At 39.2% G+C, this 17,392-nt stretch overlaps 1 protein-coding gene across 1 annotated transcript in view; it reads right to left on the bottom strand.

Moving 5' to 3' along the window:
* Positions 1-17,392, bottom strand: part of usp43b (ubiquitin specific peptidase 43b) — a 90,105-nt gene that overhangs the window by 21,053 nt on the left and 51,660 nt on the right. The window contains exons 5-8 of the mRNA XM_084926705.1: positions 15,725-15,860; positions 15,402-15,546; positions 5,249-5,411; positions 2,579-2,690 (exon numbers count right to left, since the gene is read on the bottom strand). Coding sequence (XP_084782831.1) covers positions 2,579-2,690; positions 5,249-5,411; positions 15,402-15,546; positions 15,725-15,860 — 556 coding nt within the window. The remainder of the gene's footprint in view (positions 1-2,578; positions 2,691-5,248; positions 5,412-15,401; positions 15,547-15,724; positions 15,861-17,392) is intronic.

The raw sequence follows: 17,392 nt of genomic DNA, 5'->3' as shown, positions 1-17,392 counted from the left end.
TTGACTTACTAATCTGATCGGCAGATGGAGGAGTATTATTTATCACTCCAGAGAACCTGTCTCCACTGCATCTGACGTCTTGTATTGGACTTGGTAATGTAAAGATGTCACAAACCTTTGGGAGATTATATAAATATATCACACAACTGTAAATTTGAGTTTAACACTGGAAGAATAATCACAGCTTATTTTGTGTCTGATGTGGTTTTGACAGTTTGCATATTTGGAGGGGAAGGTATCACCAGAACGAATGTATGATTGGCACAGGTGGACGCTCAATGCTGTGAACGAGGTGTGCAATGATTTGGTTCTGTAACCAAAGGAGAGGAGAGGAAGAACATTATATATATATATATATATATAGTATATACATTGGGTGAATGTGCAGTAGTAGCAGCAAGCAGGTGAATTCTGTACATTAATATGAATAGACATCTGACTATTTTACAGGATAGACAATATAAACATATTTAAAATTAAAGGAATTTGGAATGTACATTGTGCCTTGGTTTATTGCCAGAGGCATACTATAAAAAGGCAATTACAGTGCAGCCATGAGACACTAATCCTGTAACTCTTTGCTGCTGAGTACAGAGCTGAGCACCACCTATTTCAGGTCCTCATTAACACCAGCATTTTGATGAAAGGGAGCAGAAGTGAACTGAACGTAGAGCGTCAGGGGAACGAGGAACCCGATGGACAAAATACAAACAGGCAAGTTAGCTTTATTTCTTTTTACACAATGAAAACATCTCGTATCTTGTGCGTGTTGTTTCTCAGCAGTGCAAATACAGAGCGAAACAACAGATACTGAGACTCAGACACACCTGAAGTGTGTTGTCTTTTTAATGGTGCAGATCAGTTATAACAAACTGTAACAGTTTGTAACAATGTAGCTCTCCTCTGAGTCAAATCGGCAATAAACCTGAGCTTTTTTAACCTAGAGAAGAAATTTGATGAGTTTGCCTTTATATTAAGAACACATTGATTCTCCTTCTTTTTACGGCTGCTTCCAATCACATGGTCTGGACTGATCCCCGTGTCCTACACAGGGACGGATGCATCAATCTTAAGTTGATGCATCTATCGTCCATTTTCCAGGTTCAAAGATTACAAAAAAGTGCTATTTGAATGAGAAAATGAGGCTTGTAGAAAGAAAGTGCTTTGAGTATGAACGGAGTAGAAAGTCAGTTTTAGATCGACCTTGGGTTGGTCTAAAATACCATGTTATTCCAATTTTTGTGTATTATTTTTATTTATTATGTTGCTCTCCCCAATCACATCCCATGAACAGCTCAGTGTGTATTAGTAAAGAATCCACATTCACCTCCTAAGAAATCCCAACATTTGCTCATAGAAAAGATAACACAGCGTGATTGAGACTGAGCAGGACCAGTTAATGTGATTGGCAAACAACAACGCTACACCGTAATGCATGAGTGGACAAAAGTAATGCTCCCAGCTCAAACGTGACTATATAAATGACTTATAAATGAGGCTCTGAGACAGAGGAAGCAATCTATTCATTCATCAGCACACAAAAAGAGGGAAACAAACAGCCTAGACGAGAGAACAGCAACGCTCATGCATCCCTTTAGGGTGCAAAACTCAAATAAATATTTATTTGCCTTAAAATATCCGGATTACATATAAATTGGTTACATAAGTACGACATAAAAGGCATTTTTTGATGAGTTGGTCAAATTCACCTGACTAGCATACATTCAGTTCATACCAAGCATATTTCAATTTAATGGTTAATTATTCAAATGCAGTAAATAAACATTATAGTTTATATATTTTATATATTTCATATATTTCAGCTTCAAAATGATTGCCTTGTGTTTTTTTCGAGGGCAAAGAATCTTTCTTTTTTCTTTTATTTGTTATGACACAAACCAGCATTTGTCATACCAGTACACCTGACTCTACTTTGGTGTGCTGGTAGGCACATCGAGAGGACACCAGCTCGTCTCTGCTGCTTCCAGCTCTGAGCTCTGAGATCTCGCGGCTGTGAAACACAGTGTCACTGTGTTCACTGTGTGGGCATGCTTTGCTCTGTCTCGAGCCAATAAACCTGGCCTGGAACAGGTGCGGCAGCCGGCTCTGCAGGAACTCTAGCTGGTGCTTGAAACTCACCCGCCTACGCACACTGCCATTAAATATAAGCTTTAAAAGCATCATAGGTGTCATAATGCGGGGGTACAGTACAATATATTTTCTGTATTATTAATATTATTATTGTTATTATTATAATTATTACTGATTTATTGCACAGGGCTGTATTGTAGTTTTAGTTTAGTCTTTATGGCTCTTTACTATAGCTTTAGTTGTGCCTAATTAGTGTGTCTAATAATCAGTGTTAGTTTTTTTGGTTCCTAGACTGAATTGAACATCTCTGGCAGTTGGGTTTAACCAGAGGACATGAGTTAAGCATCTGTTGTGCTAGAATTTCTCTACGTGAGTCTGTGAATCCCTACCCTGGCATGGATATCTCAATAGGACATGAGGAGAAGACAAAACAAAACAAAATTTCCTTCAATCATTAAAAAAAAAAAAAAATCTATCTTTGTATTACCTGTGCCTGAGCTCCGTTGATCATCAGGTAATAAAGCTTGCTGAGGATGCTCTGCTGCAGCTGATCCCAGGAAATAGACCGGTCCTCCCTCATGAGGAATGGAGGCCCGAACCTAAAACCAGCACAGAGGAAATTAGTGTCACGGGAGCTAAAAGATGATGAATTCAAAATGGCAACACCACCACTCAGCCATCCCATATTACCCCTTACTGACTCACCGCCTTCTTATCCTATTGTAATGTAAATAATTATTTATCATCATTATCAGTGTTAGAGCAGAATTCTCATTACAGCCCATCTACAGAAGGGAGATAAGAAATGGAAAAGACCCTGTGACATGACAGATCACATGACGCATTTATTATAATACTCATTTAATTGAGGTCAACCCGCTATTGTATGTATTAGATTTATTAGCATACACGTCCATAGAGAGACAAAATAAGAAGCAGATACACATCAGAATTGTAATGAATGAAAGAAAAGCTCTGGTGCATGTTTAAAGACACTGTGTTTTTTCATTTGCACATTTTTGCAGACACTGATGCAAAACAGTAGATTTTAACATATTGTGCCAGTGAAAACTGGGTGAGGCCGTAGCCTCCTGCAACCCCTGAATTGGATAAGCAGTTAAGAAAATAGATGAATGGATTTCTTAAAATAATCTGCAAAGTTCTCCACTCGACTCCAAACCTAAAAAAAATCAAAAACAGTGTCTCATTCAAATGTGTCCAAATTTACCTGCACCGCTTCCAAAACACCAGCTAATTTTAGATGGCTTTGCAGGATTACCATTGAACTTGTGCCTGAGCCATGTGTGCTAAATTCCCTTCACTTTGTCGAAACAGTCACTCTTTAGCTTGAATTTTATTTTGGGTGAGAAAGCAAAGTCACAAAGAGGCAGATCAGGCAAGTAGGCATTGGTCAGTGGGTTAAGATTATGCCAGCACACTATATGCCATCATCTACAACAAGCATGCCCCTCTCCTGACGTGCTGTCTGCAGGCCTTTATGATGTGGACTCTTTCACTGGAAGCTGCTTTTCTGCTATTGCCAGCAGTATGAAATGTAATTGTCTTGCTCTATGGTTTGTGACAGATAGTCTTACCTTCAGAGATCCTAGTTTATTATTTCTTTCACACAATATTTTGGAAGTTTCATGAAAGAAATGTGAGAGTTGGGGTCATACAGAAATATCTATTATCTACTGATAGGTCTATATTTTATACTTGAGCCGACAGGTGTAAGAATTGGCATCTACAGGCAAAATGCAAAAGAACCAAATTGCTAATAGAAGTAACACCTTTGGGTTTCCACACATAAAAATATCCCATCACAGTTCCAAGTTTTCACACTGGTGCTCAGAAATGTGTCTGTGATGCTCGACTAAAAAGAGCGAAACAACTATGTGACTCCAATGTCATTTTCTTGGCGCTGCACAGTCCTCCAGCTGTCATCTGATGAGAACGAGATAGGTGGGTGGGCTGAGCAATGGCAGAGAGGCGTTTGAAGGAGAAACGGAGAGGCCGACCCTTATAGATTTGAGCGGACTTTCTCTCAGTCGCGTCGGCGAGCTCACCTATATTGATCTCTCTGGACTCTGTCACAGTGTCTGATGGATCTCTGTGTATAGCGCCAGATGTCAGAGTCTTCGGTCGTTTGATTTGAAACTCATCTCACTGAGTCACAGAGTGAAATGTGAGCCTTTTCTGTGACAGGGAGATAATCTGACCTTGAAGTGGTTCCCTAGAGGAAGGCTATGTATAAAACAAGTTTATCAAAGTTGATTAGGTTTAAAGGACAAGTGGCTACTTCCTGGATTCATTATTTCTATATATACAAAAAAATATATATAAAATAAAGAAAGGAAACATTTTAAATTCTAAAGTATGAGCCTGCATCTTATAGTATGGACAAACTGACAACACTGGCAAATGTAACATCCAATGGCAAGACACTTCCATGAGCTTAGAATTCCATTTTTCTAGTACCTCGGATAAAACAGGACGGATGAATGTTCAGCTTAAAGTGTAACCTCACAACATTAGGTTGTCCACCACTTGATGGCAGGACACCAATGGACTTATACTCTTGTATGCATTCACTTGTTAAATCTATGATAGTGTATGGAATTAAAGCTGCTTAGCCTGCCCAAAGATGCTCCTGCATCTGCAAGCTGCTTTGCAACCCGCCACCATCTCACACCTACAACTGATTTAGGCCTGGTACCCTAACATGCATGTCACTGGGAGGAAGCTGGAGAACCCACATAGACATAAGGAGAGGGTGCAAACGCCACACATAAAGGCCCCGTCTCACTAGTGGGTTCGACCTCAGGAGCTTCTTGATTTCATGCGATCATCCTAAATGACTGGAGATGTGTTTTTAGACTACAGTGGCCATGAATAAGCTTCGTATGACCTGGCAAGGAGCAAATGTTGTCGAGCGAATAAAGTTAAAGTTGAGAGATGAAGTAGATGAACTCTGATACTTAAGGAAGTCATCTTCCAAACTCTTCCCATGGAGAGTATCACTCTTACTGGGACCCCAGGCACGCCACACAGCGATCATTTGACAGGTCTGCTGCTGCTTAGGTGTGATGTCTAAGCTATTACAGAACAATTGCTGTGAGAGAGGATGTTACAGTGAGCAGCCCATTGATGTAATTACCTAACCGCCTGCTGGCCGGCTCCTGCAGCGTTGCACACCAACAGCAGAATCTTGACGGGGGCACCTTGGTTGAGGAACTCTGATGATAACGTCCCAGATGGGGGTAACCTCTGACCCTCAGGACCTGTTGCGTATGGGGATGATGGTAGGCTGTGATGGTACCCTGGAAGAGGATGGGGAACACAAGTCTGAGAAGTAGAGCGTGCTCAAAAGAGGAAAGAGGCACTAAAATGAGTCAGCTTTTAACAACTTTGCATTTACAGCACCAAATATTTCACATGTTCCTCTTGAAAGGAAGCTGAACTGATTCCATGTGCCGAGAATGTGTTCACGAAACTTAACACCTCTACTGGGGAGTAAGGAGGAGAATTGAGATATATAAAGTGGCGAGACAGCAACTTTCTATTTGGGGAACAGTGATTCAGAGGGGAGAACAGATGGACCAATGGCTGCCTGCACTCTCAGCAGGAGGTATTATCTGATACAGCTTCTGTTCCACATCCCGTCCTGGTGGGGTGCCAAGAAGCGCCACTTCTCGCTCGGTCCCCTCGTGTCTGTACCAACACACAGAGGAGTGTGACCGAATGAGGGAAAAGCGGAGACTATAAGATGCCTGCTTGATGTGACGTCAGTGGAGCTGCTTTCCCATCACACAGCTGACAACCTTCAGGCTTGGCACATAAGTAGGTGATTCAGAAGTTCAATAAATCACATGTTAAATTACTTGCAGACGGTATTGATTGACCATAGCGGCTGTGTTCCCATACAACAATGTTTCATTAAACAATGCTGTTTACACCTAACACATGATTCATCAATGACAAAGCAAATGTCATGTTACTGAGACTGTTGTAAGGAAGCAAGCCTATGCTGAAACATGCCTCCTCTTACACATTTAATTCAACTCAGTTCAGTTTAATTAAGTTTTATTCACGTAAGGCCAAATCACAACAGCAGTCACCTGAAGGCATTTTATTTTGTAAAATAAATTAATGCATTAATGCAGAGAAAACCTCGACAATCAGATGAGCCACTATGAACAAGCACTTGGTGACAATGGGAAGGAAAAACTCCCTTTTAACAGGAAGAAACCTCCAGGAGAACCAGACACAGGGAGGGGAAGCCACCCTGGTTGGAGGAGGGGGGAAGAAGACTGGACAGCACACACATACAGTTGAATGGTGAGGGCATTAAGCTGTGCACTGTATGAAGGACAAGATCTCTTCAAAATGAGTCGAACCACCACAGCTTAAACATTAAACTTCTGATTGCAGTGTCTTGACCTTGCGATTGAGCGCAATAAATATGCACAGCTTTTGATTTCCTAATGTTTCCCTAATCGAGCAAGCGGGCGATAAAACTTGCTCACTAGGAGCTTTCCATTTACATGAGGGGCGACCTCAGGGGAATGATTTATGGGTGAAAATCTCCTTTTAGATCCCCCATGAAACATGTCCGTGAAACAGCAGTGAAATTCATAAGCCATATTCTGGCTTGTCCCACTAAGATTTATGCAGGGGTGTTTGGGAGGAGACCTACCTGTCATTTGTCATTAAATCTGTTTTTTATATTAAGCTGTCAAAAACTGAACTGTTTCTAGGCTTTTTTTTAAAGCTCCTGTTGCTGCTCTCATCATTTTTTTAAACCTTGTTTCCAGGATGAATAACAGTTCAGTGTGTGTCTATTTTACTGTTTTCATTCATGTAACCCGAACATGTCTATTCAAGGTTCAAGGTTCAAGGTTCAAGGTTCTTTATTTGTCACATGCATAGTTATACAAGTATAACACACAGTGAAATGTAGCCTGACACGCTCCTCGACATGTGCAAAAATGGGGGTGGGGGGGTGGGGGGGGGGTGGGTGGGTGTAGAGGAAGAACATTATATATATATATAGTATATACATTGGGTGAATGTGCAGTAGTAGCAGCAAGCAGGTGAATTCTGTACATTAATATGAATAGACATCTGACTATTTTACAGGATAGACAATATAAACATATTTAAAATTAAAGGAATTTGGAATGTACATTGTGCCTTGGTTTATTGCCACAGGCATACTATAAAAAGGCAATTACAGTGCAGCCATGAGACATTTATAACACACAAATGTGCACCACACTAAACCATAAACCTGTTGATCCTGACCTTTTATCCTCAAAAAGCCTCTAACTAATTCTAAGAAACCGCAGGAGGCTGGCAAACTCTTCCTTCCCCTGCACTCTCAGGCTTTCACTGTCAAACAGATGAAGAGGTTGAGCCTCACTAAACACGCCAGACTATGAGAACCCATAATTAAACACCTATGCGCCTAATGGGATATACTCTACCCACAGCAACAGCTATCCCTCCTTTCCATTAGAAGTCTGCACAGTCGTGTCTTTGAACAGGAAAGGCAGTCAGACGTGAGCTTCAGTCAGGTAACAGATGCACATTTACAGCTTTGAATTTGTAGTAAAATATTACATAACAAGTATGTATTAATGACAAAAAAATTAAGCACTGAAAACATGATGCATAAGGAGGAAGATTGTCTGTGAAAGCTGTCAAAGCGCGATTTCAGACCTGCTTGGTACTGTTGTGTGTCTCAGTGAACTGATGTCATTTAGGCGTAACCTTCTCTTCCACAGTGATTTATTGTCACATTTAACAGATTTAATCATATAAACAAAACAGTGAAAGGCAGTGGTTTGGCTGGACAGATGTTACTCATAACGAATGCTCCATTCATTTTTGGGAAACCTAATAATACCACCAAATATTTGATTTGAGCTAAACTGTTTGTTCAACAAGACTGTAGGTCAACAAACAGACGGTTGAAGCCATTGACTGTACAAAAGTTGTTTTCTACAGTCAATGGTTGAAGCTGTGTTCAGCTTACCGCATCTTATATCAGTTGCACGGAAGTAGCTATAAGTAATCTGGACGCTACAGCTTTAAGCGGCTACGCGCGCTCCCGCGGACGGCAATCACTAGGGGTGCAACAATACTCGTATCAATATTGAACCGTTCGATACAGTGCTTTCGGTTCGGTACGCATATGTATCGAACAATACAAAATTTTTAATTTGTATTGTTTTTTAATACAAAAATTTTTTAACATAATTTTTTTTTTTATGTGATACACCTGCTGCTGTCAGACCTGCAGGTATCAGGCTGTGATGTTCTCCTTTATAGTGGACAGAAATTATTTTTTTGGAGTGGCACAAATAATTTGTTTGGCGTCTTATTGAATGCAGAACACCTGATGGTTATGTTAATAGTCAAGATAAAAGGTAAATGGATACAAATAACTTTGTTGTTTGCAAAACTTGTGCACATGATTTTAAAATTCACAATTTATATTTGCATTTAAGGTTATGAAATATGATTCATTGAACATGTTTGTGGTTGTTACAGTAAAAATATCACTTTTTCTACTCGGATTTTATGTTTTTTTTTGTCTGATTTTAGATCAATTGTGTTAATACAGTATGTCAACATGAAAACATAACTGTAAATTCAGACACGTGAGGCTATGCTGAAAACAATGATACCAAACACGGCAAAGTAAATAGTTTTTAAAGGTGAAATGTGGAGGGAAAATCAAAAGTGGTTAAAATGGCCAATTATACCCTGGACCCCAGAGGGTTAAACATATATTTTTTTAAAGTAACGCAATAGTTACTTTTCAAGTAATTAATTACTTTTAGAATATTGTAAATCAGTTACTAACCCAGTTACTTTTTTGAAGAAGTAACTAGTAACTATAATTAATTACTTTTTCAAAGAAACTTGCCCAACACTGCTGTTAATTATAGGATCTTTACCTTAGCATCTTGAGGCAACTATTTTGATTTGGTGCTGATCAATAAAGCTGAATATTAAAAAGGATTTTAGTTAAAACCACTAATACCAACAAACATGTGGTACAACGGTCGAGTGTTTGAGGAAAAAAATCAATACAGCATACTATTGTGACGTTTTGGATGGTAATGCCCTATTGATATAGGGACACCAAATAAATCATACTCTGGGAATGCTGTGAACAAGTTGGCTCATCTCACGCACCACCATCCTGAGATAAAATTAACCTTGTGTTAGCTTTATATTAAATTGACTCAACCCCCCCAAAAACCATCCAACACTGGACACACTTAGCTTTGCAAACCTACCTCCTATTTATAGCCTGCATGGTTCGTTGGCATTCTGACTGGGCAAGCAAGGCAGGCAGTGCTTGTCCAATAATATCCAAAACAGACATGAATTAAAACCAAAGTAAAAGCAATCTCATCTTAAACTGGTAGTCTTCTGTAATGTTAACTATTTTTTATTACCTGTTTGCAAAATCCTGTGAACTGCTGCCATGTTGTGGCTACATTTGGCTAGTTGGACAGGCAATGATAATAGAATAGGTAAGTCGAGCAGCTTCAGACCACAAAAGTTCTTCCATATTTGCATCTCTAAGAAATCACTTGACAAAATGTAAAGTTGCCGTTTTGCCAATAAACCACCATTACATCCTTATTAACATCCACCTGTAGATATTTACAACTAACCATGACACAGTGCTCAAGTGCTTTTTTACTAATAAGATATTTTAAAATAACTTTCTTTTTTTTGAGCTCATTAAAAGCAGCTTATTTAGTGATACACACTCCTCACAGGACTACAAACGAATAATAGAATAAGAAGCTACATTTGGTTGTTCATTTAATCAAAGTGATCGCCACAGCGGGTAGCTCTGCATGCATTAATGTAGAGTTAACAGAACATAAAGTACTTAAAAAAAGCTCAGCCTTTAACATCTGCACCATTAAAATCAATCCATTTAACACTTGTTCTAGAAAATAATTGCTTTACTTTGGGTACTTCATGTACAATGTTCCAAATATACATTTTTATGTCTAATAAGGTGTTTTGAGAGTGTGCTATTGGTACATTTTTTAAAGGAACAATTCTAATTCAGCTAACATAAAACATTCTGTTTATAACCATAGAAGTAATATTTTTTGCCAATTATTCAGCCTAGAAAGAGTGCAGAAAGGTGAAGATGTCCAGGTGGAGTGCAGTAAGATGCACAAGGATGTTGGCTAATATAAAGAAATACAAGACAAGCAGCAGAAAATCAACATAAGGTACACTGTGGACCAAGAAAATACGCTGGGGGGTGGTGTGTTCATCAGCTCTTCTGTAAAACACTACATGCCGCTGTCATGACTAGATCTGAAAGTCTACATGTTTTGAAAGCAGGAATTGTTAAAAAACGGATACCTCTAAGTTTTTAGGATGTGCAGATTAAGAAAGCTCACATGATGATGTTAAATCAGTCTTTGCTGTAAAATGACGAGACAGTAAACGGTAAAGAAAATGTTCAAACAGACTACAGTATGGGAGATGATGTCATCTTACTGAAACTTGGCAATAAATGAAAAAAGGCAGAAACTGTTCTATGTTTGTAACAAAAAGAAAAACGCGTGAGATGGATATATAACCGCGGAAGCCAAATATCTGCTTCCAAGTATTCTCTGGCAGGCGCTCCTTTATTCAAGTCTAACCCCTGGCAATAATCTTCCTGACAATGATATTGTGCTCATTATTTCTTGTCAGAGCACCATCAGATCTCAAACAGGAAAGACTCCTCTTCACTTAAATGTGTCAAGATTACATTTTTAATGTAAATCCAACCTAGTTGTTTACCAGTACATTAAAGAATCTCAACATTAAGACATCAATTTAAGTGAGACTGAAATGAATGAAACAAAGTATTCCAATAAATAAATCCTAATTAATAAAAGATGGTCATAATTCTGTCATCCAGCATGAACATGTGAATCATAGGATGCAATGACGTATTTAGTATACAGGGCAGGTGATAAGCATCATGCGGGAATATGATGCAAGAGATTAATTTTAAGACTGCAGCAGCGATGGTGGGAGTTCTGAGTGGAAAGGTCACATCGTCATGGGTTTGACTTTGGTTTAATCCACAGCACACAATTTTTTCATTCATCACAGCTCTTTAGTGAGCACCTCATGCTGTCTCTAACAGCATTTCACATCTGCTGGATATAACGCTAACTTATGAGTAGCTGTTACCATGATGTTCACTACATGAAAAAGTAAATATTAGTCAATCAAAAAAGTGTGATAGGAGTAACAGGGACCACACATCAGTGCAACTGCATCAGTGCAACTGAGGATTATAAAGGCAAGGCAAGGCAAGTTTATTTGTATAGCACAATTCAACAACAAGGTGATTCAAAGTGCTTTACAGAGACATTAGAAACAAAAACAAATAAAAAGCATGATTTAAAATTGATTAAAACAAGCAAACAAACAAACTAACTAATTAACAAACAAACAAACAAAACAGTATATAAAATCAAAACAGATAAAATCAGAACAGTAGATAAAATCAGTAGTTAAATGTAAGTTTTGAAATTTAAGCTTAAAAGTGTGGATTTGGTGCTTTATTCAAATGCAGCTGAGAACAGGTGAGTCTTCAACCTGGATTTAAATAAACTGAGTGTTTCAGCTGACCTGAGGCTTTCTGGGAGTTTGTTCCAGATATAAGGAGCATAAAAGCTGAATGCAGCTTCTCTGTGTCTGGTTCTGACTCTGGGAACTGATAAAAGACCAGATCCAGATGACCTGAGGGATCTGGAAGGTTCATACTGGGTCAGGAGGTCACAGATGTATTTTGGTCCTAAACCATTCAGAGCTTTACAGACCAGCATCAGAACTTTAAAGTCTATCCTCTGACGGACAGGCAGCCAGTGTAAAGACCTCAGAGCTGGACTGATGTGGTCCACTTTTTTGGTCTTAGTGAGGACTCGAGCAGCAGAGTTCTGAATGAGCTGTAGTTGTCTGACTGATTTTTTAGGTAGACCTGTAAAGATGCTGTTACAGTAGTCAAGCCTACTAAAGATGAATGCATGGACTAGTTTTTCCAGGTCCTGTTGAGACATCAGATCTTTTATCCTTGAAATATTCTTGAGGTGATAGTAAGCTGATTTTGTTATTGTCTTAATATGTTTTTCTAAGTTTAGGTCTGCATCCATCACTACACCCAAATTTCTCGCCTGGTTTGTGGTTTTTAGATGTATAGATTGAAGTTCTCTGGTGACCTGTAATCGTTTTTCTTTAAAACATGGTTAAATTTTTTGGGGGGTTTAACTGCACACCAGCTGTATTAGATCTGTTCTTAAAGTAAATGCTTCAGGGTAAAATCCACACTGGTCCATGCACCGTTCATGAGCACTGAGCGGAAAAATGTTTTTAATCAGACTCCTGGTGAGTGTTGATTATCATATCATATAGTTAAACAACAAAATTAGTTTTGTTTTCCTTTTACCGTTTATGAATAGTTAAATAAACGTCTCTCATGGATCAGACCTGTTAATGATTGCAGAATGTGCCAGATTGTGTAAAAGCATTAGAAATCACTGAAATCAGATAAAAGCAATAAAGTATTGTTTATTTAAATATAACACTATAGCACTAAAATAGCACAAAAATAAAAATAGCTCATACTTTGCTCATGACTTAATTTCATTTTTATTGCATTAGTAATAAGACAGAAAACATTTGTCTTCCTGGACTAAAATGAAATCAGAGATAAAATTTAACTGAGCAAAGTATCTTTACTCATGAATTGTGTACATAAGTAATTTAGACATACAGGAGTGTACATATATATGTAGGATATTTAATGAAAATCTGTAGATTAAACACTTCAAACAACCCATAACATGAGGTTATGCTAAAGACTCACCAGCCACTTTATTAGATACACTTGTTCAGCTGCTTGTTAATACAAATATATCCAGCGAGCATCATTTATCTGGGGGAAAATACCTATTTGGTAACAGCAAGAAGAAAAAGAAGAAAGTGTGCAGAACAGCATGCGGCAGGTCGGCTGCAGCAGCAGAAGACCACACTGAGTGTTCCTCCTGTCAGCTAAGAGCAGGAATCTGAGGCTACGATTCTTAAAGGCTCACCAAAATTAGACAGCAGAAGATTGGAAAAATGAGTCAAGTCTTAAATTTCTGCTGCAGGGTCAGAATTTGGCATAAACAGCATAAAAGCACAGATTCATCCCACCTTTCATACTAGCAAGAACTAGCAAAGTGTCTATGTATTGTGTTGCTGAGATGTCTACTAAAGCTAGCATGCTAACAAGCTAGTGATAGTAGCCTTGCATAATCAGGGGTGCACATAAGTGGTCCGCAGGTGCGCATGCGCTGTCAAAATAAAAGACGCGCACCAGATAAGAATTTGTATCACACGTTTGTGTACATATAAAAGGCACTGTTTTTGCCCGCTAGAGTGGGATTTTCACTGCATATTGTGCACCACATCTCTGTGCGTTCATCATTTGTTTGAAGCCAGCTCACCTCCTGCAACCACTTTTCAGAGAATATGCGCTTCTTTTGTGGTTCGGACTCCTTCTGACATTTCTTTGGAGGTGGAGGAAAACCAAAGTAATTGCTTAAAGGAGCTTACTTCTTTGACATCTTTAAGAGTTCTAAACAAATGTCTGTCCTCCTCCAGAAAGTCTTATGTACGCAAACGCGCATTGCAACTTCTTATCTGGTGTGCGTCTTTTATTTTGACAGCGCATGCGCACCTGCGGACCATTTATGTGCACCCCTGTGTATAATATCCGTTTGCACCAATCAGGTTGAATGATAGGCAGTCATTGTATGAAACTCTGAATGCAAAGATGGATGAAGGCAGTCCTTCATCATCACTGAGTTAGTAGGCAACCACTGAAGAGCAAGTAAGATGGGAGAGCTAGAGTTTGTTTTTAGCCTAACACTTAATTTTCCTGCACACTGCGTACAACATCCTCTATCTGCCCGCTGCTTGCTGTTTCGTATCATTGACCCCTTTTAAAGTAAAGTATTTTTATATTTCAGCTTTGAGTAACAGAGCAAATAAAAACTTCTCTTCTGGTAGCCCTTTACACTGGGTTTTGCCAGTTTTTTTCTCTCTTAGAAAAGCTGGCTAAACAGAGGCTGAGACATTACATAATATAATGCGAGATAATGTTTAGCAGAGGAGCTTTACTCAAATAACTTTATTATACCAAGGGGCCATTAATAGATGGATGCATCATTTAAAAGCAGGTTTCACTGTGACAGAGTGACACCATAATTGAAAAAAAAAAATTACTAGCATTTTGGAAAAATAAGTAAAATATCAATTTTCTTTCATATTCCAGCAGCCTGTGCAAATGGAAAAAACCTATTTCAATCAACGCGACTTCTACTGAGACTGTGTGTTTACTGGCACTACAGGTGCCTGACTACATCCTGTGCAAGCACAGATGGAAGGCCTAAGCTGCTCTGCTAACACACTCTTCATACTCTTCACAGCCTGTGCAGACATTGTGTAAGTCAGGCAGCAAACAAACACATATCTTGCAATTTCCTTAAAACATAATAATATCTTACGTCTATTTTCGCGGGGCAAACATTTCTCAGTGAATGATAGGACAGTCTCATGTGGGCAGAAAAGTGCTGAACATCGATGTTGACTCAGCCAGTGAGAACCAAGAGATTTAGTCTGGAGACCAGACAGACTGTCATGTGGACCTCGTTTTAGGCAGCACTGCTCTGTACGGTCACTGACCGACATAAATTAAAGCACTAAAAGTCACATTTTTTCAAGGAGTCCTTCAGCGTTGACATGACTGGAACTTACAGCCCCGTAAGAGTGGACGACAGTGCAGAACCTATTTGTTTCCAACACAAATCAAAGAAACAAGGGGATACTGTGCACTAAAGGACTTCTGAGAACACATTTTACATCGCTAGCTGAGAAATAGATGAAATGAAGACATAAATCTGATAGCACAAGGGAGGCCTGCACGGGGGATGTAATTCACTGCACTCTTTGTAAAGTTATATAGCTGTTAATGTGCTCCCTGAGGACCCCCTACAGGAAGGTGCATTCCCTAATGGTTTCATTAAGCAAAGTAAATTCATAAGATGAGCTTGTTTGCTTACAGACTTGTGTGCACTTGCACATTAATGTGTATAAATATATCCATGCTGTACCACAAATTAGTTCTAATACTCAAAGACAGTGTGAGTGCTTTGTTGTGACTGAAAATAGCATGTTATATGTTTAAATCTAGATTAAAAACGGACTTGCTTCAGTCATACCTGAGATCCGTGCAGAGCCGCCTCTGATGTAGAGTGGGGGAGCCTGAAAGGCATAGATGACATCATTTTCAGCTATGCTAGTCAGGTCGTCTTCATCAAAGAAGGAGCGTTGGAAACCAATGGAGTAAACCTCTGTCAGGATCACCTAGGGACCAACAGATATGCACGCAAACACAAGTTGGTTCCTTGATGTACATCCTTTAACGTGGTGAAGGAAATGACTTTACTATTATTTACTTCATGTGTTGTAGCCAAGAGGAAATTCAAGCCAAAGGCAGAGTAAGAAAAGTACAATCACACCAGTTACAGTTGCTTTACTCTACCTGGTCTGGAGAAATTTTCCCTTCATCAGCCACCAACCTCCTCAGGAAGGCCACAGAGCCAAACAGCGGCACAGCCAGCCCGACCCGGAGATAGCGCTGTCCTTTGGTGCTGAACACCAGAACCACACACAAGGGCCTGCCGCAGACAAAGACACACAATCAGCAACAGCGGGCAACGGGGCGGCTTCTATTTTGATTTCTGTGCCATTTCTACTGCAGCCTCCTCTACAGCCAAGAAGGGACAAAAGAAGACTTTCATGAATAAATCAATACATTTTAACATTAATAATAGATCATTAGGACTCAGTTTTATGTGTGCGAAATAATGGAATCTCTATTGCATTTTTAAAAACGGGGAGCACTCGGCTCTGACCTCTACAGAGGCAGCTTTGACATACGGTGCTGGGACATAATGGCTTTTCTGAATAACAGCTCACTGAGGAAGTACAAAAACTCTGTCAGGGACCTGTTTGAGTCTATGGCCTGTGGGCAAGAGCAATTATGTTTAAGAATTTAAGGCTGATGACAGATTTTTCTCTAATCACAAAAAAGATTAAAGCAAAAGAAATACAGCAAAATATTCACAATACAGATAAGAAACAGAAAAATCATCCAAAGAAATTGTAAGAAAGAAAAAAAACTGTATGCACAATTAAAATGAACACAAGTTGGTAGGGTTGTTCGATATAACGATATATATCAGATCGTTTCATTTTATGCTATCGTTTGTTTCGTGGTGTCACAAAATAAACTGTTTACGGCAATATTTTTTCATCCTTTTGATGGTCACTGTAGTGGCTATATTAATTTCTTCTTTCTCTCTTTCTCTTATATTTAATATAACCACACTACTGACGGACAAGCGCCTGTTTTTATGCATTGTGGTTAGCAACAACGATGGTAACACCATCGCGTGTCCACTTGTTTATGTTCCACACAAACCTTTCACAATAAAGCTCAAGATCCTGTTGAGACTTTTCAAAATAAACTGAATCACGTGAAAGAGCAGATTATTTACGGATGAGAAGTAAAAAAGAGCCGCCAGGTGCTAAAAAAAATACTCAAACGTTAGAACAGGCTTTTCCCCGCAGCACGCTGTGTAATAAATACTCACAAAGAAAACGGCGGCTGTTACAACTTATGTCTAAAAATGTATAGTTTCATGCATCGGTTAAAACACTCAACTCCAGGTACACTACGCGCAGCTGGAAACACTTCCCGCAAGTCGAGCTGCCCGAGATTCACATAATTTACAGAAAATGTTACATTTTTGTGATTTATATCGTTATCGGACGATAGATGTCTTACATCGGGATATGAGATTTTGGTCATATGGCACAGCCCTACAAGTTGGTCTAATGCTAGAAAGTTTCTAGACACTAGGTGGATTTTTTAATGTGTTTAATAGCTTTCTGCTGAGGTTTATACTCCCCTTCTGCTATCAGCATTTTGTAGATGCAAATTGAATCTATAAAATAACATTTAAGTCATTATATTTTAACCATGAAAAGAGAGCGCGTGGATGGATGGACGTCAGAGACAAGTGTTGATTTGTGACAGATGGATAGCAGCAAGAGTGAAAGGAGAGGTTTAGAAGATGGTAGTGAGAGCTGCTGTGACGTACGGCCTGGAGACGGTGGCACGAACAAAAGGACAGGAGGCCGAGCT

The sequence above is a fragment of the Perissodus microlepis genome, chromosome 4 (assembly GCF_051167445.1).
Source record: "Perissodus microlepis isolate ML-2025 ecotype Zambia chromosome 4, ASM5116744v1, whole genome shotgun sequence".
NCBI lineage: Eukaryota > Metazoa > Chordata > Actinopteri > Cichliformes > Cichlidae > Perissodus > Perissodus microlepis.
Note: the sequence above shows the minus strand (reverse complement) of the source record. Positions and strands in the feature narration are given on the sequence as shown.